The 24,039-nt window shown below is 35.2% G+C and overlaps 1 protein-coding gene across 15 annotated transcripts in view; it reads left to right on the plus strand.

Annotated features, from left to right (window-relative positions):
* MSH4 (mutS homolog 4) overlaps window positions 1-23,582 on the plus strand; it is a 30,795-nt gene extending 7,213 nt beyond the window's left edge. For 3 of the 15 annotated variants that reach the window (XM_072041939.1, XM_072041942.1, XM_072041946.1), the window contains 17 exons: window positions 831-938; window positions 2,057-2,172; window positions 2,781-2,954; window positions 4,889-5,061; window positions 5,514-5,581; window positions 10,420-10,494; window positions 10,812-10,876; window positions 11,348-11,517; window positions 12,927-13,063; window positions 13,500-13,603; window positions 14,398-14,522; window positions 16,337-16,561; window positions 18,856-18,974; window positions 19,507-19,635; window positions 21,118-21,292; window positions 22,380-22,468; window positions 22,817-23,582. In XM_072041939.1, coding sequence (XP_071898040.1) covers window positions 831-938; window positions 2,057-2,172; window positions 2,781-2,954; window positions 4,889-5,061; window positions 5,514-5,581; window positions 10,420-10,494; window positions 10,812-10,876; window positions 11,348-11,517; window positions 12,927-13,063; window positions 13,500-13,603; window positions 14,398-14,522; window positions 16,337-16,561; window positions 18,856-18,974; window positions 19,507-19,635; window positions 21,118-21,292; window positions 22,380-22,468; window positions 22,817-23,002 — 2,238 coding nt within the window. In that variant the 3' untranslated portion in view covers window positions 23,003-23,582. Of the gene's footprint in view, window positions 1-830; window positions 939-2,056; window positions 2,173-2,780; window positions 2,955-4,888; window positions 5,062-5,513; window positions 5,582-10,419; window positions 10,495-10,811; window positions 10,877-11,347; window positions 11,518-12,926; window positions 13,064-13,499; window positions 13,604-14,397; window positions 14,523-16,336; window positions 16,562-18,855; window positions 18,975-19,506; window positions 19,636-21,117 lie in introns of all 15 variants that reach the window. The other 12 variants (XM_072041940.1, XM_021272258.4, XR_011811118.1 and 9 more) reach the window with 11 other exon arrangements.
* Window positions 23,583-24,039: the final 457 nt, after the last annotated feature.

Here is a 24,039-nt window from a genome sequence, read left to right on the forward strand (position 1 = left end):
GAAAGTGAGTTGCCTTTTGTTGAAGAGTAATTTTTTGTGTAATTTTTATGCTTGTTCACCTTTCCATTGTTATGTGTCCCCTCTTTCATATCTTAATTTTGAAGCATGTAAAATACAGGCTTTTTTTTTTTTCCACATTTCTCCCTTGACAGTTTGTGGATAATTACATAAATGAATCTGACAGACATGCTTAATGATGTTTTTTCTTTATTTATTTGCTAACAAATAGAAGAGCATGTAGTATTCTTTAAATCCCTACAGCAGGTATGTATCACAAATTAAAATGAAATTTTATTTAAATACGGGCATTTTGAGCTATATTGAAAGAGAAAAAAAAGCGAGACTGAGAGAAAGTATACGAGGAGGTTAGAACAAAGCTGAAAACAATTCTTAATCAAAAGATTAATGTTCAGACCCATTGCATTTCTTTGACTTCCAGAGCTCCATTAACTTTTTATCTGTAAAGGCAGAAAGCCAACAGCTGTTGAAAATAAGGTCCTTTTCCCATCAGAGCCATGGAGCAGAGTTTTGGATATTTATCTCTTGCTTCGAACACAAGTATATTTTTGTGTTCAAATAACAGGGGAGAGAGAACCTCTAATTTTTTAAAATATAGTTTTATGTATATTTTTGTATATCTACAAATACAGATAGATTTAGTTTATTAATGTAGAAGTTAGTAGAAAGTTAAGTAATTACTTACAAGCCTGGAACTGTGATTTTAAAATATAAAAATTCTATAGTACTTTATTGCTGATACATTAAAGTGTAGAACTGTTTCAGATTATATAGGGATTTTTATTGAACTATTTGGATTTTTTCTTTTTCAGGTTATTACTAAACTCAAGATTTTAACACCACTGGAAATAATAATGCCAAACACTGCTTGTGATGCAGGGAACACAAAATTGTTTGGTTTGATAACAGAACATTTCAAGGTAGCTGGTAAATTTTATTCCATGTTTTAGAGCTCTTGTTAATCTCTTTTATATGATTGTTGAGTTCTGTCTTCCACAACTTCTGAAGCCTTAAATGCAGTCATATTTTGCATGTTTTCTATGATTTCTGACCTTTTCTATGCTATTTTTTTTACCACGGTAAAGAATTACCCAAACACAGCTCCAGCACTGCTTGTTCTAATCCTTAGAATTACAGAGATTATTACTGATTAAAGCAGTATTACTGATTAAAGCAGAAAATTTTGAAGTTGCATCATTGAAGTAATTTTAACAATACCAAACCTAGGAAGGATTCAGAGATGAAAAAATCAAGTATTTTCCTTTACTCCTATTTTGTTATTTTTTACTTGATAAATAGATGGGCAAATACATCACTGAATAGGAGGAAGAGTACTCACAGGGTGAGATGAATTAGTATATGTATTTTATGAGTATTAAAACCTCAGAACTGTAAAAGCTTTACTGTGTTTCTACTTGACTTATTTCCATGTCTACACTGTTGATGGTTTCCTCACGTAAGACCTGCTTACTGGCTTCCCTCCTCTTTTTCTTGCGTAAATCATTCACAAGTTACACACATGCATTTATATTAGCCTGTACATTTTTATTTCCTTTTAACCAGTGAAGGCTTGATAACGATCCCTTGAGCTTAAACCTTAGAAAGCGAAAACTACAATTTCATTGTCAGCATCAATGCAAGTATTAAAATAATTCTTCCCTAGAAGTCATTAATTCAATCCAGGGTTAAACTCAGAAGTTTGAGTAGCTAGTTCTTGAGAGGAAAAGTTGTATCCAAGAGAAACCCTCTTAATTTTTTTCAGAATCTGGTGTATGAGCCTTTTTAACTGTACTAAATAAAAGAGAAAGATAGATGACCGACAATAGTATGACTTGCATAGGGAACATGTAAGCAGTCATGACAAGACTTTTGTGACTTGCCTTCTGCTAATGAACTGCACTGAATACTTCTGTAAAGACAGATTGCTGAAATCAGTTGATATATTTTCATGGAAACACATACCTCTAGACAAATAGAGAAGCCTATCTGATGAAATATTCACTTTAGCTTTTCAACCCCCTCCCCCCCATCTTTACAGAATGTGACTTTCACAACTGTCCAAAGAAAATACTTCAATGAAACAAAGGGATTGGAATATATAGAACAGTTGTGTGCATCTGAATTCAGCACCATTTTCATGGAGGTTCAGTCAAAGTATGTATAGATAAGGAAAAAACACAGTGTCCAGATAAGTTTTTAACAGCTTTTTACAAATCTGTAGCTTGTTGCATTCTTGAAAGTTAGAAGGTATTAAGAGTTTTTTTATTTTACCTTCCAGTATTTCTGATGTATCCAGAAACTTAAATAAAAAGACTTCTTTGAGCTTTCACAACCTTCTGCTTTTCCCTTTTCACTCTGTCCTTAACGATACACCTTAACAGCTATGATTGCATTTCTTTTTGACCTCAGCAAGTATTTTCCTTGTAGCAGCCATTTTCAGTAATGATACTTCGTCCTGAGTCTTCATTTGAAGTCATGTGTAACCGCTAAACTATGTATGTGCACAATGCTAGTTATATAATATGGATTATTAAGTGTACAGTGACTCAAACATTCATGAATACTTGATTTACATGCTTGTATGTGCACTTTATATGGATAAGTACAAACTTAAAATATATTGCTTTTTCAGTGCTCGCAATGCCAGTAGTTGTAAAACAGCAGAAGTGTAAATGTGATTTCTATAGTGCACAACTTGTTTTCTTTTTTCTGGTAGTTAAATAGTACTATTCAAAATTCATTAAAGATTATTTCTTTCCAAGGTACTACTGTCTTGCAGCTGCTGCAGCTTTGCTAAAATATGTTGAGTTTATTCAAAATTCTGTTTATGCTCCTAAATCACTCAAGGTGCATTTCCAAGGGAGTGAGAAAACAGCTATGATAGATTCATCATCAGCTCAAAATCTTGAACTAGTAACTAATAATAGAGATTCTCGGTAAGAATATTTAAGTTTTCAAATTACAATTTTATAACGTTGTATTTCACCAGATGTCCTTGATGTGTCTGTCAAAGAGCTATCCATTACATTTATTTCTTTATGACAGAACTTACCATTCAGAGTTTTTAAGAACATACAGCACAGACAATTCTACAAGTGAATTGGAGGAGAAGGTATTTTCTCTGTTGGATCCTTACATCAAAGTCTATATTTTATTCAGAATTATAAGTGATGTTGATGCAAATCACAGATTGTAGCAATGTAAAAGCATCATTTCTGCAAGAAGTTGAATATGTTGGATTAAAATGTCTAGATTTTACTCATTTTACACAAGGCAAATAACCTAGACTGGAAAGGTTGATTTGTTTTCCTTTAGCTATAAGGAATAGAGGCAAACGGAGTAATTTCTATAATGGTGGACATCTGTGGTACATGTGCGCACTTGGTTGTGCAGTAGTTCTTCCACAATGAGAACCATATTTATAGCACTTTCCTTTGCTGGCAGTTACTTGTGTTAGTCAGAAGAAGCTGCAAGGCTTCCCTTCTCCATACTGTTACACTTCTAGTCAGAAAGAGGAAAAACTCAAATTGCACATTGTAGCCTGTCAAGGGATCCACTTCTGTTTAGTTACCACCCTGACAGAAAAAGGGGAGCCTGGAGATTTCTCGCTCTACAGGTGTCACTCATAAGAGCTTTCCACTTGAAGAGATGTTGTCCTTGCTCTACTGCTGCTGCTCCTTTTTTTTCCCCTTCTTGTGGGGATCACAAATTACACTGGTGGTTGTATTGTTGAGAAGAAATGGGAGGTAAAGTTTCTTTCTTTTCATCACTCATCCCCTCTTTTTCTGCTCCGTTACTTCATTTGTAATTGCAGGAGCCAGCTGCTCTGAGATCAGTACCTTAGAGCAGTATTCTCTGAAAGCAGCTCCTAAGTCCACAGGTGGTTTTGAGACAAAGAAAGCCCAAGGAGGAACTGAGCAGCAGTAAACTGCTGTCGGCTTCTCTTTCTTTAGCAGTATTTTTGCAGCCATTTTTGCTGATCCACTGGCAGGTTTGAATTGGGCCATGGGCAACTATTTTCGTTACACAGATCTTACTTCTAAAGCCTGAGGTTAGATATCATTGTATCAGATATTAATGCCTGAAGTTAGACATCATTGTATGAGATATTAACAGGTAAAAGTTACTAGTAAAGACACACACCGGAAAGACCTAAATCAAGTTCTTATGCCAATGTTAATTCAGTAGGGGCTTATCTCATTATTTGTACCATATAGGGAAATGAGTCCTCAGAATTATAATTGTTTAAAAGTATGTAATGTTGATAGTATCCCAAATGTGGAGCTCCTCTTTGAATTCATTCAAGTTTTGTCATGAGTTGGATGTGTAGCATGTAGAAGTCAAGAACTTGAAAATAACTTTTATAAAATTTAAGCATGTTATTTGGCTCCTCTATTGACTGGAAGTCGGTTACTTTTAAAAGAAAACAAAATCGTGTCTTTTTTAACTCTTATACCTCTAAGTATATTTAATCATTCTCATATATGTATTTTAACGAAAATCATCTTATCTCTGGTAATATTCTCCTTTTGGAGGTTTTGTTTTGTCCTAAATTCAAGTAGTTCCATTGAGAGGAAAAGTGTGAACTGAAGTAGTAATGGTATACTACTACAAAAAAATTAAGAAATACTGTATACAAATGTATTTTTGTGCTTTGGGAAATGATGTAATGATGGCTAATGTTATATTATATTCCATCTTAATTCCTGATCTGCTGTTGTTCATAAAATAAACATAGTGAGTAGGGAGGCGCTAAGTACCCCAAAACTAAGCCTCAAATTTGTAGGATACTTTTAACTAGAAATGTCATTTGATGTTTACCATCTTTACTTTTGTGAGTGTATTATTCTCATGTATTTTGTTTCGAAAGGAATGGTCACACACTTTTTGGTGTCCTAAATTATACTAAAACTCCAGGTGGAAGTCGAAGACTCAGATCCAATATCCTGGAGCCACTAGTTGATGCGGAAACAATTAACACAAGACTGGATTGTGTTCAGGAATTACTCCAGGATGAGGAGCTGTTTTTTGGTCTTCAAGCAGGTAGTAGTTTATTTTTTAATACATAACAATATTTTTATTTTAAAATACTTTTTCTAATCTGCGAAAGTATATGATACGACTTAATCTGTTTGAAAAGTATATTATTCTGGTTTGTGAGGTAATATTTTTATAATGGACATTTTTTTTTTTAAGTTATATTTATTGAAATACACTGACATTTTTCTTGACTATTTTTCTAAGAAATGTGAACTTATCTGATAAAGTGCATAAAAGTCAGTAAACCAGTGAGGTGTGGTAAGTGTAGTTATGACAAAATAATTTAGCTAATTTTTTTTTTCTTTTGGTAAATAATTTATGAAAATAGGACAAAAGGAAAACCTTAGTGTAAATATTACTAAGCAGTTACTTGCATTTTTTAAAGAAACAGATTTTTAATATGATCTTATTACAATGACATTTAAGTTTCTGATCTGTTTACTTTTGTTTTGCAGTTATCTCAAAATTTCTGGATACAGAACAACTGCTTTCAGTTTTGGTACAAATTCCAAAGCAGGATACAGTATGTTTCAAAATATATGTTAGATGATCAGTTATCTGGATATAACATGCAATATACAAATGTGATATATATAGATATGAAAAAAGGCTGCACCTTAAAAATTGACTAATGTTAACATAGATTTAGATTGTATCTTATTTTATAGCAGTTGAAGGTTCTCAAAGGAGAATGTTAGGAAAATTCAGGTTTGCTGCAATGTTTCATCTTACTTCATGCAAATTAAACTTCAGAAGTTTTCAATCATTCATCACTCCCCACGTTTATTCTTCATAAATGTACATACTACCTAATAGTGCTAAGATAAGAAGGAATTTTCACATCAGCATGAAAGAAAAAACTGTATAGTGGAAATACGGTCTTTTATTTTTGGAGGTTAATACAGTTTTTGATAGCCTAAAGAAAACAATGCATTTTTCTTACAGGAAATTCAAAAAATAGTGAGTTTTCATGTAATATAACTCAATAGAAATTACTACTTATAACCTAAAAAAAAAACCTTGAAAAAGATTCTTGAGAAGCACTTTGACTTTGCTCAACTGTGCTTATAATACAGAGATACAGACAAATGTAAATCTGCATTCAGTTAATAAATGAATTGTGTAAATCTATAAAGCCAGACTTACCTGTTAGTTTCCAAGCTACAGATGTTGTATGAGTTAAGCACAGCTTTTTCACTGGGGAGTTCAGTGTTTTCCTTTGAACAGCAACCAGCTGACAGAAAGTAGCATGTTCAGTTGTACAGCAGTACCAAAAAAGAAGTTTCCTTTGAACTGACTTCTCTAATATGCAGAGAACCTTACGGCTCAGACATAAAGAGAGATACCCAGGTTACAAATAGTGTCTTGAAGTTCTTTCTGCCTCCGGTTCTCAGCTTGACCTATGCTTTTCTGTTAACAAGGCATAATAAATGTTTTGGAGAACTGAGTACGCAGTTTTCTCAGTTTCCTGGCTTATAGATTCAAGGAATACTCTGCTCTTACGTGTTGCCACAGTTCACACATTGCACAAGGGAGACTAAAATGAGATGCAGATAAAAGCATTTATTTGTAACAGAATAACAAGGCAACAAAGCCATAAATGCTTACAGCAACAGTGTTTAATTGAAAGAAGAGCAATGCTTTGATTACGTTAAGACTTCAGAGGGAAGGTACCTTATCCCTTATCCACTTGACAATGGTAGGCATGTTTCAGTCTGTGTGAGTTCTTTATGCGTGCTGTATCCATTAGAGTACATTAAAGAACTTAACTCACAGAAGGCTTCCATCACAAATCACCACTGGGAGAATTAATGAATATACCTTCCGATTCGATTTCCCCTTTTAAGTCTTTTAGGAGCTTGAGACAGATTTAATCTTCCACCTTGAAGGTCATGCTGTAATGTTTTTAACTAGGAGACTGTTGTGGTTAACTGCAGTAAGGTTTCTTTACCTTCAGTATGCCAGTGTGTCTTTTTCAGACTTTTTCAGACTTGGGTCAGCTCCTGTTCTTAACTACTTCATAAACAAAAATTACTGAAGCAGGGTTATAAGTGTTTTCCTAGCAAGTATTGGCATTTTTCAGTGAAATGTAGTTTTTTTCATCAGATCTCACCTCTATCAATCCATATGTTACCACATGCAGTAGAATCATCAAAGTAGGATAAATACATATGGCTTACATGTAGCTCTTGGTTAAGGCCAGACACAACAGTCAACTACAGTGGGCTTGAGATAACTGAATTTCCACTTCTGTCTGCTAAGCATATTGTGATCCTACCATTGTAAGTTACGTTGGCCTGTTGCACTTTAGGAGATTTCTGTCTGTGCTGTTGAGGTTTATACTTGCCTGTGTTTATGCCAGTATGCAAGCATCATGGAGCCTTATGTGTTTTTTTACCTCTCAGTTTCTTTTCAAATACTGCCTTACCTACTTAGATAAATGACTTGTCTAATGCCAGTTAAAGACTTCAGCAGGACTGTAGTAAATGCAGGTAAGTCTTTTTAATGACATATTCCAAAAAGAGAAAATGTATTGCTCACAGCTTTCCTTGTGGAAATCTGTAACTTGAACGCAGAATCAGCTATATGGCTACAACTGTCAGACTGAATGCATTTATGTTTATGTAGGACCACGTACACAAAACTTTTAAGTGTGATGTTTTCAGTCTTGACTGGCTCCAGTATAGCAGAGCTTACTATTCATCCAGCAGGCACATTCAATCAAGAGCTAGCTCAGTTGCTTTTATGAAATGGTAAATTAACCAATTCAGTATGTTCCACTCCCACTCTCTATAAAAATTTCCATCACAGATGCTCCACCAGTCAACAGGTGAAGTTGCTTATCTGAGAAACCTACAGTTTCAGTCATTAGAAATGTGAGTAGTGTGTTCAGCATGAGCATTCTCTCATTCTAAGAAGGACCATCCATTGACAATCTTGCTGAGATGTGCTACCTGAGGAGGGGGGGAAGGCAAATTTCCTTAAAAGAATGTTTAGTCTCAATCACAGATCCATGGAAATCGGATCAACATCCAGCTTCTGGTAGAAGTGAGGACTGCTTTCTCTGGATTACCTGATCACCCGTCTGAAGAACAAATTCAGTAGATGTTATGCCTGCTGAAGTTTCAGGCCCATGAGAGATTAGTTCCTTCTGTCTCAGGGTGAAGATAAGCAGTATTTTTGGTTTTGGTGAATTTCCAGGAAATAAAGTTAAACTAGGGCTGATATACTGCCATAGCACTTAGATCGATAGGACATAAATCCCTAGTGGCAAAAAAAAAAAAAAGACAAGTGCTTCTCTGAATCTTTGTGTTTTACTTACCAGAGTATGATGTTCAAAAAATAATGTGAGACTGTAAAAGATAGGCTTGCACTTCAGTCACTAATATTGAATTAGAGAGAATATTATATAGGAGAGTTAGTCGTGATGATTATATTCATTTCCTGCCTTTGATGCTGAAGTGTACCATGTATAAAGCCACGCTTTTAAGGCTGGTTCTATTAAAGTTCCTGTAAGAACTCTTTTGGTAAAGATACATTTCATTTTGATATACTGGCTTTTCATATATGACCATCCATCTCCTTTTGATGTCAAATTTTGTCATGGGACTTAGACCCCATGTGTTCCGTGGATTACGATTCCTCCATTAGTACATTAACATTGTTTAATCTTCTTCTATCTTCTATGTAAAACTAGTTTGTATAGAAGGTAAGATAAAGCAGGATATGCTCCCTACCACAGGAGTAAAGTTTATATTATACTCAGATGTGACAAAATTGTAATGAGAGCCTTACTCAGAGATTCATGCTAAAAACTGACACTGGATTTACTTTGGAACCAAACAATGTGCTTATCAGTTTCTAAAATTCCTCTCTGGCGAAGAGATGCTTTTTTTTTTTTCTTCTTTTCAAAGCACTATCTTCTCATATTGATAGGATGAAATACATAAAAATGCATGGTTCCTCAGCTTTTGTATGCAGTTTCACATACTGTTTAACAGTAACAATAGGGGAATAAGCAAGTACGCATTCAGATGAAGGAAAAATGTTATTGTCAAGGTAACTGCTGTTATTCAGGTAGCTATTCAAGTTAAACTGTGTGTGTATGAGATTCCTTCCCCCTTGTCTCTATTACCCTAAAAGTTTCTGAACGGGTGTAAGATTTTTTTCATGCATGTGTGTATATAACATACATGTAGAATACACGTACACAATGTATATATGTGCGTATACACTTTTTTATTCCCTTTCATAAAATAGCAGGATTATAATTTCCTTTAAGTCTCTTATCTGAAAGTACAAGAGCATACAATGCAGTACATATGCTATGTGATAATGACAACAGCAAAATTATTTTCCAGATGTGTTAACGGGACATACAAAATAGGGTAGAATATATATGTAGGGAAAAAAATCTCGAGCAGTACTTTCTGCAAGCAAAAATACTTAACATTCATTGATTTATTTTTTTGATTATGCATAATGATTTAAATGTCCAACGGAGGGCAACAAAGATGATACAGGGCCTTGGAGCATCTTCTCTCTGAGGAAAGACTGAGAGACTTGGGTCTGTTCAGCCTTGAGAAGACTGAGAGGGGATCTTATCAACGTATCTCGAGTATGGGAGACAGTGGGATTTGGCCAACCTCTTTTCAGTGGTTTGTGGGCATAGGACAAGGGGCAATGGCCAAAAAATGGAGCACAGGAAATTCTGCACCAACATGCAAAAGAACTTCTTCACGGTGAGAGTGACAGAGCATTGGAACAGGCAGCCCAGGGAGGTTGTTGAGTCTCCTTCTCTGGAGATACTCAAGGCCCGTCTGGATGCCTACCTGGGCAACCTGCTCTAGGGAACCTGCTTTGGCAGGGGTGTTGGACCCGATGACCTTTTGAGGTCCCTTCCAACCCCTACAATTCTGTGTGAAATATGTCAACCAAAACTATGGCAAGCAAATTGGGTTATATGTTTTTTTTTAACATTGATGAAAAGGACCATGCTTCTTAATTATGCATGTAGTGGCTTTGAAAGAGTCTGTACTTATGATGTAGGAGATTCAAAGAAGCCTTTGCAGCTTGGGTTAGTGAAATGTTCTCAGAGTTGATCATTATCAGTGGAGATGTAAGAAAAATACCAGTTACTGCTGGGCAATTTACAATAGCAGGCAGTGTAAAAATTCTGTAAATGTTTTTTATGCAGTTATACACCAAGCTGACAAAATGACCTTATAAAGTATTTTAGCAATGTTACTTGGAGATTAAAAATACAAACTTGTTAATAGTCACAATGTGAATTTTGCTTTATCTTAAGTATTTTCTTTAAACAGACATACAAACCTCTAATATTTGTAAAATATTTAACAGGTTAAAACTGCTGAATCAAAAATAACTAACTTAATTTACCTGAAGCATACTCTAGAACTTGTGGAGCCCCTAAAAGTAAGCTCTGTCTGTAATTTCTTTTTCTGTGTAATGTACAAACCAGTTTGCCCTTCTTTATACATGTTACACTGGTTAGATTTACTTTATATCTTGCAGAACACAGTACTCTGCCAATGTAGTCTGTCAACTCTTAAGCCAACTGAAAGAAAGTACTTGAGCTCAATACTACTAAGAAATAGATTCCTGTTGTTACCTGAATATGATTTTATAGCATAGATTTACCTGCTCAGGTTCTGTAAGCTGCTTATCCAACCGCTGTCCACCCTTTAAAAGTGCTATGAAAAGAATTAACTGTTTGTGTTCATATTGTACAGGCTGCTTTAAGAAGCTGTAACACACCACTGCTAAAGGCATATTACAGTTCTCTTGAAGATAGAAGGTATTATGATGATAATTTTTTATCTTTGCTTATTTCTAGTTACAGGCATAGCTCTATTGTTTTGACTAAAAGCTGACATCAACTTAAAAACAATTTTTTTTCAACAAACAAATGCAGGAGAAAAAAGCAAAATGGAAAACTAACCAGTGATACTGCAGTTACTGATGAGCTATACTCTGTTAGAAATTACTATGAAAAGACAAAAGTAGTAGTTCCCTGCAGTCCTTACACTAATGCAAAAAAAAATGTTGCTTCTATAATTGAGAATTTGTATCTCCCGAAGATTTGAATACTGTTATCAATCAGACTTGGGTATATTTGTACTTCATTCTGAGGTGGAAATACCCATGAAATTTAGTGTTTGTTTTCAACAGTAGAAAATTTGCTTTAGTTATTTTTAATTTCAGAATGATTATGCAAATAAAAACTAAAATATTACATTGCTAATAAGTAACACTACTAATATTGCAGGTTTGGAATTATACTTGAAAAGATTACAACTGTAATTAATGATGATACAAGGTACACAAAAGGATGCCTGAGTATGAGGACACAAAAATGCTATGCTGTTAAGCCAAACATCAATGAATTCCTTGACATAGCTCGTAGAACATACACAGAAATTGTTGATGACATAGCAGGTATTTCCAAACCAAAACTTTTATTTACTTGCAATTCAAAAAACGTTGTATCTGGCATACAGAAGCCACATAATCGTGTTTTATGACCTTATGCAGAAAATGTATTTAGTATTGTTATAAACTGGTCATCATTGATGAGTAACTAAAGACTTTAGATACGTACATTCAGATTCTCCGTTTGTAGGTAAAAACTCAATTTCATTTAAATGAGGGTGAACAATTCTGATTCCTTTATTTTCTCCTCTTTATTCTCTAAAAATACAGACAAGTTAAAGTATAATAATTATTCCAACTAAAACAATTCTGTATAAAAAATCAAATTATTTTTATTAACTTAAAATATCTCAGTACTTTCTTCTTTATATTTTGACCAGCTTTGACCTATCTGTGGGCTATTTTAGCGAACTTATTAGGAGTTGGAAAGTACAAATTGAAGAAATTTTAGCATATTATTTTACTGTGCTTTATTAACGTTTGTGTTTATCCTTAATTTAAAATAGATGAAAAAATATCCCCTGGAATGGATTTATTTTTTTTTAGTTCAAAATTTTAGTCAAAAAAAGTTTTAGTTTTACTCCTAGCTAGAGGACCAGCTTTTTAGTTTTCTGTATAATTAGAAAAAATACAAAGTATCAGAAACTTTAGCATCCGTAATATGTTGTGAACCTCCTGTTTCCTTCCAGGATTATATTCTATATAGTACATGGTGAAAAATACAGATGTTACTGCTTTTTCTTTCCTAAACTTTCCAAAATTTGGTAGCTGCTAGGACTAAAGAGTGTGTCAACATCTGTGTTCCCCTTGCCTGTTTTTACTGTAATCAATGTGCTTGGAGAAGGAGTTTTTCTCTCTTTTGTTCTTTACCACATTATATTCTAAGCAACTCCAAGACTGAAATATCCAGAATGGCTTATAACTTTGTTGGTCTACAGCATGGGTGCTTGGAACACAAAAGCGAACAAGTTTAGAGCAACAAGCATCAGGAAACACACTAAATAAATCCAGCCTTTCTTCTCAAAGGAATGCCACTATTTGCATTGTTCAGAAGTCCCATAACTTTGTAGTACATCTTATTCAATCATGTAACAGTTTCCTCAATTCAGCTAGAAACAAGATTGATTTAAGGGTGGGATTATTAGTGAGGGGTGACAGACTGCTTAGAGTCATTTAAAGAACACGCAAATAAATCTGATTCCCCGCGTTTGTTTTTTTTCCAATCCATTTATGCAGACAATTTTTTTTTTACATTAATACGGTAATTAGATCCTGTAGATCCATTTTTAAGGCCTTTAGTCATGTTACTTACCTGACATGTTCGACCTGTGTAAATCACTTCCACAGTTTGTGCATATAAGTGTGTATGCATGCGTGTATGTAATTTAGTTCAAATCTTTATTTGTGATACGTAGGTATGATAACACAACTTGCAGAAAAGTACAACCTACCAATGAAAACAAGTTTCAGTTCTGCTCGTGGATTTTTTATCCAAATGAATGCTGATTGTTCAACACTGCCCAGTGGCCAACTTCCTTCAGAATTTACAAAGGTATCTGCACTAGAAGTGTTTTCTTCAAAATAGTTTTGAATGAGTAACTTATATAAAATGTATAATACACTAACACAACACATATTGTACAGTAATTTAAATAATTAACATAATTTAAGTGAATATACCTAGAAATAAATGAAGGGGTAATTGATACATTTTTTATAACCATGCTATTTTCAGCTATACTTAATATAGTAAGAAATATGCAATTACATGCAGTTATCTTGTTTGCAATTACAAAGTTTTGTATCTTGCTGAAAACTGCATTCTTTTGCGAGGATTTTTTTCCTAAGTAGACTTCTATGAAACGAAACAAGGCGTTATTTTTTCCCCCCTTTTTTTCCCCCATATTTTTCCCAGTTTGCTTTTTAGAAAATGTTTTTGGCTTCTGATTATGTGGCAAGTTCTTACTGTTGGTTTGAATTCCCCACAGATCACTAAAATGAAAAACACATATAGCTTCACTTCAGCAGACTTAATAAAAATGAATGAGAGATGTCAGGAGTCCCTGAGAGAAATATATCACATGACATACTTGTAAGACCATTTAAAATTAGTAAATTTTTGTGCTAACAGCATTTATTTTATCCCATTAACAGCTAATTACATGTTTTCTTAATGCTACCTTTTTGTTAAATTATGGTTACTTACAGAAATAATCCAAAGTGACACTGATCAAGTGTAGTACCTGAGAGAAAGGAAGGAACATGGTGTTAATTGTATTAAGATGATTACAAATACATAGGCATTTATTTAGAAATGTAACCTTTGTAATTATTTTTATGGATGAATTATCTGCATAAAATGGCACAGTAAATGTATTAATTTTTTAATGGTGAATCATTAATTTTACTCACTGTTGTATTTACAGTAGAATTACCTATATCTGTATTTTTGTCCTTGCTGCACGCTGTGTTGCTCTGTTGTTTCAAAAGACTTAATAGGTGTAACATTTCACATGAAGTTTATGAAAATTCTTGTTAGAAACCACGTTTGTTTGCATGAAGGCATAAGGGACTTAGAGTCATACTTGAGATGTTAATAGAATATACTTGACTCTACGGCTATATTTTTAGTTAATTCTTCATGAAGCTTTCTTACAAGCTGTTGGTATTTGAGCTATGTGTCTTGTGTCTGATAGCAGTAATTAATCTGATGTTATTGTATAAGATCTTAATATACTTCAAAGAAATTCACATATTTGCCTGCATTTGATAACCTCACATCCTAACATATGGAGTATGAACATTATCAACTGTTGCTTTATTTCCATAAGGTGTATAAAGTGACACTAGGTACTGTACAACAGCTAAATCAGTGTCTTATTTTAGAATCGTGTGTAAGCTACTGAACGAGATCTATGAACATATTCATTGCCTATACAAGCTGTCTGATATTGTGTCAATGCTGGACATGCTGCTTTCATTTGCCCATGTCTGCACTGTTTCCGACTATGGTAAGTTTCTTGTTTGATTCTGTCATAGGCTAATTAAAGACTCCCCTGCTGCAGGATGTCCGTGTTGTTTGTCTGGTTCTCCAATTGCTAGGCCCATGTCACTTACTCTATTTATATAGGACTCAGTAGGCTCTAAGTATCTTGGTCTATCCTTGCCAGTTTTGTGCTGATACTCTTCCTATTTCCATCCATTGGAAATGCATTCTGCCATTTAGATGCTGTAAGCCTTCATAGCCAGTCTTTTCAAATTAGCCAGTTTAAGTGTATTCTTTTCAAAAGTATGTCGTCTGTGAATGTGCTGAGTTGACCCTTCTGTTCCAAAAGGACACAAGATTATATTAACGAGGTCAGCCTTCTTATATCTTTAGACAAAATAGGGGGTTAACTTCTTTATTTGCTTCAACTTTTGTAACACTTTTACATATTTTTGGGGAGTCTTCTAAGGAATCCAAGATTGTGTGCTTACTTGCATATTATTCACCTCTTGGGTCAAAAGTTTGGTCATATTGCATCACTGTGTCATTCTGCTTCCCACCCCGTTTTTGCAATGTACAAATGAACTCATGGTCTTCAATTAGTGCTGACCTGAGATACCTATCTGTACAACCAATCCAAACCTGAGGTAGTTATCTAGAGTACAATGCTGTGTAGATGCTAAATCACATCAGGTCTGGAAAGCCATCTCAGTAAGTGTATTAGCTCATCATTACTGATGCTGCTCTGAAATTTCCGGTACAGGAGCAGAATTTGTTTACTTTGCAGTATCGCAGTGATTCTTTATGTGCAGATGATTCCATTCAGTAACTGGTACACTTGAGTCATTACAGCCTTTTTCACACCAAAGGAATCAGAGCACAACTGAACTTCAGCAGTTAATAATGAATACATGTATAAAGCTGCTTTGCTTCTCCTGTAAATCTGTACCTGCAGTTTGCACTGCCAGGCTTGAATGCATATCTGCCCAGAGAAACAGACTGTCATTTGTAGCTTTCAATCTCCTGTGCCACTTGACTCTCTCTCTTCTAAATCATTAAATGGCTAAAAGCCACACATGGTAGTTGAGTTCCTCAACGCTGACACTTGAAAACCTGCTTTGGCATTTCTTCCTTGAAGGTTGTTCCATTTAAACAGATAAGCTATTTTAACAATACTTCCTTGTTAGCCTGCAGTACTGCCATAGAAGTAGATGGAGAGGAGGCATGAGAAATGAATAGGTTGCGAAAAAGACTGTTTGGACAGAAATACATACAGATAGTCCCAGTATCAAATGGATCTACATGGGCATGGTATATACATGGATTATCAATATACTATATGAACAAAAATGAAAGGCAACTTCCTTGTTTCCTATGATTATCTAATAGTATATATGTATTAGTAACAGGTAGAGTTCATGACTTCCCTGTATTTTTTATGTTCATTTTTATAATTTATTTTTATACTGCTATATAGTAGATATAAAAATGAAACTGGGTTCCACATTCTCCATTTGAAGTTTCACTGTTTGTATTTTTCTTTATTACTGGAATTCTGTACTACTTACCATGCAACACAAACTCTATCTTAATTTAGAAATGAAGTGTTAGTTATGGGATTCTTTTTGTTGTAATAAATCTTGAAGGCTTGAAAGACGATCAGAATCTATATCTGAAAATAGCTGGTAATTCTTTCAAGTGCTCTATCTTAGTCTTGCTGACTACAGGAAAGTAAAAAATAGGGAATCAGGACCACAGAGTTTGACTTCTGTAAGAATGAATTTATTTCAGAACACACTAGTTTAGTAACTTAAAGGTTTCCATACTAACTCTATAAAGCTTTATATCCTTTTTCTCTTTTAGTTCGTCCAGAATTTACGGATACTTTAGCGATCAAACAGGGATGGCATCCCATTCTTGAAAAGATAGCTATGGAAAAACCTGTATCTAACAACACATACCTGACAGAGGGTAGCAACTTTCTCATTATTACAGGACCAAATATGAGTGGAAAATCAACCTATCTAAAACAGATTGCGCTCTGTCAAATTATGGCCCAGATCGGTGAGTAAAACTACACCATATTTGTAATCTTTTGCACCACTTTTATTGGTTTCTTGTTAAAAATAGAATTATTTTTGAAGCTTAATATTTCAGTTTCAAGAATAAGATTCTATCTAAATAGTAAAATATAATGTTTAGTTCTCTTGATGGGTGGGCCATTCAGTAAATAAGGAATTGGCTTGAAGGTTGCACCCAGAGAGTAGTGGTCAGTGGTTGTATGTCTGTCCAGGTGGAGGCCAGTGATGAGTGGCGTACCTCAGGGGTCCATCCTTGGGCTGGTACTGACTGTTTAGTATCTTTATCAATGACACAGACAATGGGAGTGCACCCTCAGCAAGGTTGCAGATGACACTAAGACGAGTGGTACAGTCAATACAACGTAAGGAAGGGATGCCATCCAAAGGGACCTGGACAAAAGCTTGGTGTGCCCACATGAACCTAATGAGGTTCAACAAGTCTAAGTTCATGGTGCTGCAGCTGGGTCTGAGCAATCTCAGACATTACTACAGACTGGGAGAAGAACTCAGTGAGAGCAGCCCTACAGGGAAGGACTTGGAAGTTCTGTTGGGTGAAAAGCTTGACATAAGCCAGCAGTGTGTGCTTGCAGCCCAGAAGGCCAAGTGTGCATCCTGGGCTGTGCCGAAAGAGGAGTGGGCAGCAGGTTGAGGGAGAGGACTGTCCCCTTCTATCTAGGTGGCCCTTGTGAGGCCCCAACAGGAGTACTGCGTCCAGGTCTGGGGCCCCTGGCACAAGAAGGATGTTGATCTATTAGCACAGGTCCAGAGGAGGTCTACGAAGTTGATCCAGAGGGCTTGGAACCCCTTTCCTATGAAAAAAGGCTGAGAGAGCTGGGGCTAGAGAAGAGAAGGCTCCAAAGTGGACCTTTTTGCAGCTTTTCAGTACTTAAAGGGGACTATTAAAAAAAGATGGACTTTTTGGATTCTTCTGGACAAAAGAGCAACTTCTTGCTCAATCAGATGACAGGACAAGGGGGAATGATTTTAAACTAAAAGAAGGGAGATTTAGATTAGAGGTTAAGAGTAAACTTCTTCCTTCCGAGGGTGGTGAGACACTGGAACAGGTTGCCCAGAGAAGTTACGAATGCCCCATCCCTGGAGGTGTTAAAGACCAGGTTGGATGAGGCCCTAGGCAAACTGATCGAGCGGGTGGCATCCTTGCCCATGGCTGGGGGATTGGAACTAGATGATCTTTAAGGTCCCTTCCAACTCAAGGCATTCTGTTGTTTGTTCCTGCCAGCTCTTGTTTTGCTGACAGAGAGCACTGCAGAGTTTTGTGTCTGCTTGTGGAAGCTTACATGGTCACCTATATATGGAATTGTGCCTGGTTTGTCTTTAGGAGGAGCACAGTTCCGTGCTTTCATTTGTTCGAGCACCCTAACCCTGTCTAGCCACCTTATGCTAGATTAATAGCATATGTCCTGAAAGTAGGCTGTGTACGTGTTAAGTCATCCAGGAAGAATAGATGAACCCAAGGATACCTCAGTTATGTGGGGAAACATTCTTGCAGGCAAGCAGAATTAATAGATAAATGATAAACTATTTCTTCAAATAAAAGAAGTAATAAATATTGCAAAGTTCTATCTCTAAAATTATGAAAGTAAAATACCTGTAAAGTCTCACTATCAAAGCCTCCTCCCTGTACTTTGGACTTTTTCGTGATTCTTACCTTGAAGGTGAAGAAAGGTAAGGCCAGTAGCACAGGAGAAAGACCTTAATAGGCTGATCCTAACTACTAGATTGAATTTACTTCACAGTGCAGAATAAAATTTGTTCAGTGTGTGTTTATAGGTGTAATCTCAAACAGCATGTTCTTCAGGAATTACTCTCAGAAACATGAGTTTAATATGAATAAAATCTGCAAAGTCTTCTGGCAAGCTTCCTGTTCTTTTGTATTCTATAAAACTAGTAAGTCTCTAAGTCTGGTAAAGCAATATAAATCTTGGTTTATCAAACTAAGATTTCGTGGGGTTAGTATCACAATGTCTACAGAAATGTAAATTAATTCTACAGTTCATTCGCACTTTTGCATTCATTTAGACTGACACACAGCTTCAGGCATATGATTTCTTAAGGTTTTGCTGATCAGATTCTTCAGTTATGGTATCTTTGTAATATTTTTTCTTATGAAGTAGTGGTAGAATATAATCCTACAAAACTTTGCAGAACAAGATACATTCTCTACAGTGCATAAGAACTAAATGTAAAACACTGATGTATTCAGGCAAGCTGGCATTTGTCACGCTGATATGAGAAAACTCTTACCTTGTTTTGTAGGTTCTTACGTCCCAGCAGAGTATTGTTCTTTTCGAATTGCAGAGCAAATTTTTACCAGAATAGGTATGGATGATGATATAGAAACAAATGCCTCAACATTCATGAAGGAAATGAAAGAGGTATTAAACATAGCTAATTCAGGGGCCAGGGCCCATTTTTACTGTTAATCTGATTGAAATTATACTAGTATATTTCTCCTGATAGAGTGTATTTTAGAAACAGTACAAAAATTCATCTTTAATCTCTTACCTAAATGATAAACTACAGAAAACATGCATATCTTAAATAAAGATACTCCAATTTGGGTAAAAATCGGTGTTCCTTTGGACAATAGTTCCAAAGTTTTCTTGTTATTTCTTGAGCCTTACAGAATTATTTTTCTAAGCCTAAGCCTTCTCACTTTCTCTCCCAAACTTTTGGGATATTTTGAGGAAAACTGATATGGTCAATGGAAAAAAGAAAGAGTGCTGTAGGACAAATCTTTGCTTGTTTAGAATTCACAGCTATTTGAAAGCTGTGAAAAAAAAAAGGATCTGATGAGTTCCGTTTACATTTAAGTTTTATCTGAATAATACAAACTATTCCTATTAGTAGCAGAGTTTTAAAAAAGATGCATTTCTAGGAATGATAACAAATTTAATATTTTCCTAGATAACATACATCATACAAAACGCTAATGACAAATCACTCATCATAATTGATGAACTTGGCAGAGGTACCAGTGCTGAAGAAGGTATTGGCATTTGTTATGCTGCCTGTGAATATCTGTTGAATTTGAAGGTAATTCTGAAAAAAAAAAAAAAAGGTTTAAGCCTTGTAATTATTTTATCATACTGGAAGCAAATCAGTAATCTCTCATAACTGTACTTAATTTTTTTTTAGGTATTTCTTGCCTACATAAAACATTTTTTTGTAACCAATGAATGCAAAGAGATATGGTGATAGACAAAAAATGCTGATGTAATCTGCACTTCTGTTCACTGGTCTCGTCTCTTTACAACTTGCTTGGAAGCTTGCTTTCTTATCTAGAAAAAGGCTAACCCAGTCTCTTTAGTTTTGCTTAGTTAGTATATGTATAACTTTGTATGCTTGAACATTAAAGTTGAACCTCTTTACGTGTCTGTTATCTTACCAGTGGATCTTCCATACAACTCAAGAGTTGATTACGGAGGTTAGAGGTTAGAGGAAAAGTGGAAGATGATTTTAGATGGGTTGGAAGTTTCTTTTATTACTAGTAACCTCTATTACTAGTTTTGTAATCAACCTCAGTTTGTTGTCAGCTTTTTGACACGCATAGATTCAGTTTCTTGTCAGAGTTTTATTCAGAGTACTTCTGTGATGTGGTCTAAAAACACACGCATTTTCTGTAGCTTGTACTGCTGGAATAGCGTTCCCTGAAAATATTAAGGCAACCATTTGACAGTCGTTCAAAATAACCCAAGTCAGATTTTAAAAGCATCATGGATTTTGTGTTACTTCTGATGTTCTTTTCCTTCTATTGAGAAAGGAGTGGGGGAATCCTGAATGGGAAAAGATATCCTTGCCAATGATAGAACTCATGGCTTATTTTTTTTCATTTGTTTATTATTTTAGTAATTTAAAGATGGCTTTTCAGAATTGTGGAGGGAAAACTGGACATCTGAGAGATCATTTTTGTTATTCACTGTAATGTAGAATCATAGAATGGTTTGGATTGGAAGGGAGCTTAAAGATCATCTAGTTCCAACCCCCCTGCTGTGGGCAGGGACACCTCCCACTAGACCAGGTTGCTCCAAGCCCTGTCCAGCCTGGCCTTAAGCACTTTCAGGAATGGTGCATCCCCAGTTTCTGCGGGTGACCTGTTGCAGTGTCTCACCGCCTTCTAAGGGGAGAATTTCTTCTGAATATCTAATTTAATCTACCCTGTTTTAGTTTAAAGCCATTACTCCTTGTCCTATCACTGTACTCCCTGACAGAGTCCCTCTCCTGCTTTCCTGTAGGCCCCTTTAAGTATTGAAAGGTTGAAAGGCTGCTATAAGGTCTCCCTGGAGCCTTCTCTTCTCCATTCTCAACAAGCCCAACTCCCTCAGCCTGTCTTTGTAGGATAGATGCTCCAGCCCCTTGATCATCTTTGTGGCCCTCCTCTGGGCTCACTCTAACAGGTCCATGTCTCTCTTGTGCTGGGGTCCCCTGAGCTGAGCACAGTACTCTAGGTGGGGTTTATTTATTAAAGGATCGTTTCAAAAATAAATTCTTTCTTTTTTTTTTTCCCTTCTTATTTAGGCATTTACATTGTTTGCTACACATTTCCTGGAACTGTGTCATATAGATGCTTTATATCCCAATGTGGAAAATTACCATTTTGAAGTGCAACATGTGAGAAGCAGTGCTATAAAGAAGGAGAAAATCGCGTACACTTACATGCTCTCTAAAGGATATACAGAGGAAAAGAACTATGGTAATGGATTCCACTTTGACTCTTAATAGAAGACTGGACAAATTGAAGGATTGTGAGTCAATAAATGAATGAGTGACAATAAGGTATAACTATGTTTTAAAGAGTTACGGAAATCCGTATGTTTCCAAATGCTAGATTCTGTAGTTGGATCTGTGATTTAGGTGACATTTAATCAACAGGAAACTAGCTACACATGATTATTGCAAGCCAGTGGTGACTGAAGACTCCAGATTATTCCAATCAGGTTTGAATTAACTAGACCTAAACTGCTTCTTTATCAGTATTTCAGCTGTAAATTTATTTACCTTTGGCAATACAAGGTCCGTTTTGGATGCTACAGGCCTAACTCAGAACAAAAAAAAACACGTATGTTTAGACAGCGTTCTTAGAGAACAGGAGACCTGTAGTAACTCAGTATTGCTTTATTGTCGTACTCGAGCAAAGTTACATTAAAAAAAAAAAAAGTGCAAGATCTATTCTTGCCCCTTTCCATTTTTAACCCTACAGTATTAGATGTAGGATTAGTGTAGACCTGACGAAGCACAGAATTTCCTCTCAACAGCCAGGGTAACAGGCAAAATGAAAAGTGAAAAAATCATATTAGGGCAGAAAAAAACACATTTTTTTTAACCTGAGTACCTGACACCTTGACTGCTGGCAAGAGCGTAGAAGTTGGAATGTGACATCCATATCCACTAGGTGCCCAGATTCAGTGGAGAGCACGTTTAGCACAATCTCAGCATTTTGCCAGCCTGCCAAACTGAAAAACTAAACAGAGAAAGCTATTACCACCACTGTCCCATTTTCTTCCTTTAGCATCTGATGTATCAAATCCTGCCCACTTACTGACAGCAGCAACTTTATGTGGAAGTGTATTTTAGAGACACCATTACAACAAAGTATGCATTTGGCACCTCTCAAAACAGTATTGTTTTGAAAAAGAGACCAAAATAGAAAATTTTTATTAAAATATTTTTAATGAAACTTTCACCCTTTAAAAATGAACTCAGCTGATTCTAGCACACATACTGTGAAGGATGGGGAAAGATTTTTATCTAAAATCCTTATTTGTATTTTCTATGTTTAGGATTAAAAGCTGCAGAAGTTTCCTCTCTACCACCATCCATAATTTTGGATGCAAAGGAAATCACAAATCACATTGCAAAACAAATTTTGGTACGTAGTGGTTAGTTATACTTTAATCGATAGTTTTTATAAAACTGTATATTTTCACTGTTTCTAAAAGGCTACAGAATAAATGCTACATCAGGTTTTATGATGATAGATGGCATCAAGAAAGTAAACCTTTTATTTCTGAAACTAATTATAAGAGGTTATACTCAGATCACTGTTAGGTGACAACACAAATCATTCCTTATTGTTAAAGGAGCATTAGATGTAATGTTGGAGTTCAAACCAAGAAACACCTGATCAGAAATAGGCTGGAAAATACACTATTGGTATTGTAATGACAGAACGTAATTAATTTCCTGTTTTAATGCATGTGTATGTTTTTAAGAACAGCACCAGCAGGAAAGCACTCCTGAGATGATGAAACACAGAGCTGTATATCATTTAGCAATGAGATTGGTTCAGACTGCCAGAAATTCACGATTAGATTCAGACAGTTTGCGAATATATTTGAAAGGTTTGAAGAAAAAGTATAAAGCCAGTTGTCCTGCAGCTGAACGAAACGATGAACAACAGTAATGTACAACGCAGGCTGTTTTAATAATTTTTGACTGCAAGGAGATTCTGCTTTTTTTCCACAGTATTAGAAACACAGCTTCTTGTATGTCTGTAACTTCTTAATTTTTAGTCTAAATTATACTCACTACCAAAGACCATATTCTTTGTGTTTGTTTTTTTTTTTTGTCACAAATAAAAGCATTTACTTTGTATGTGAAACAGTTCTTTTTTGATTGTAATTATATTCCTTTCACTGTTTTAGAGACAAAAAGTTATTTAATTAGCCATTTCTACATTATATATGTGGTATTACAGCTCTTATATCTGATTCCAAAGATTTTACCTAACAAAAAGTAGTCCTTGAAACAGACTGTCTGCTCATCTTTCACAGACAAGTTCTGTTTGCACTGTTGGATGTGCATGTGCAAATACTGTTGCTCCCTGCTCATAGAGGGTTCTAACTCTCTAAATTATTGTTTAATGCAACATCAAGTAACCAGTCCAGGACTGCTGCTTCTCCAGAACTCAGCACCGAGGGCTTTTTAACATTGTTGATTGGGTTTTGAGTGGAAAATAACGGGAAATAAATTTTTTAAAATGCTATTCTTTTTCCTTATTTTTTTTTTAATAAGAATTGATCAAATGATTGCAATTGCAACTTTGTATTCCAGCTTGAAGGAATTTGTCTTTTCCTCACTGCCTTCCAACCTACTTTGTCCAGGAATTCATATATATTTCCTTTATATATAGTTTATTTTACATATATGCATAAAATGTATGTATGTAATATATGTATATATGTAATATATACATTAATGTATACACAGGAGTGCAAAATCTGATTCATAACAACAAAAAATACATTCTTATATATAGTTTCATATTTCCTTTGCAAACATACCAATGTAAGCAGAATTACATTTCTACTAGTTGCACTCTTTTCCTATTTAAAAAGTGTTTTTATTGACTTATTAATCACAGTTCCATTGTCTTCATGCCTCAAGTGTTGTTGATTTTATCACTCGTACCCATCAGTAATAACCATATTTGTTGTCTTC

Source organism: Anas platyrhynchos, chromosome 8 (genome assembly GCF_047663525.1).
Source record: "Anas platyrhynchos isolate ZD024472 breed Pekin duck chromosome 8, IASCAAS_PekinDuck_T2T, whole genome shotgun sequence".
Classification (NCBI taxonomy): domain Eukaryota; kingdom Metazoa; phylum Chordata; class Aves; order Anseriformes; family Anatidae; genus Anas; species Anas platyrhynchos.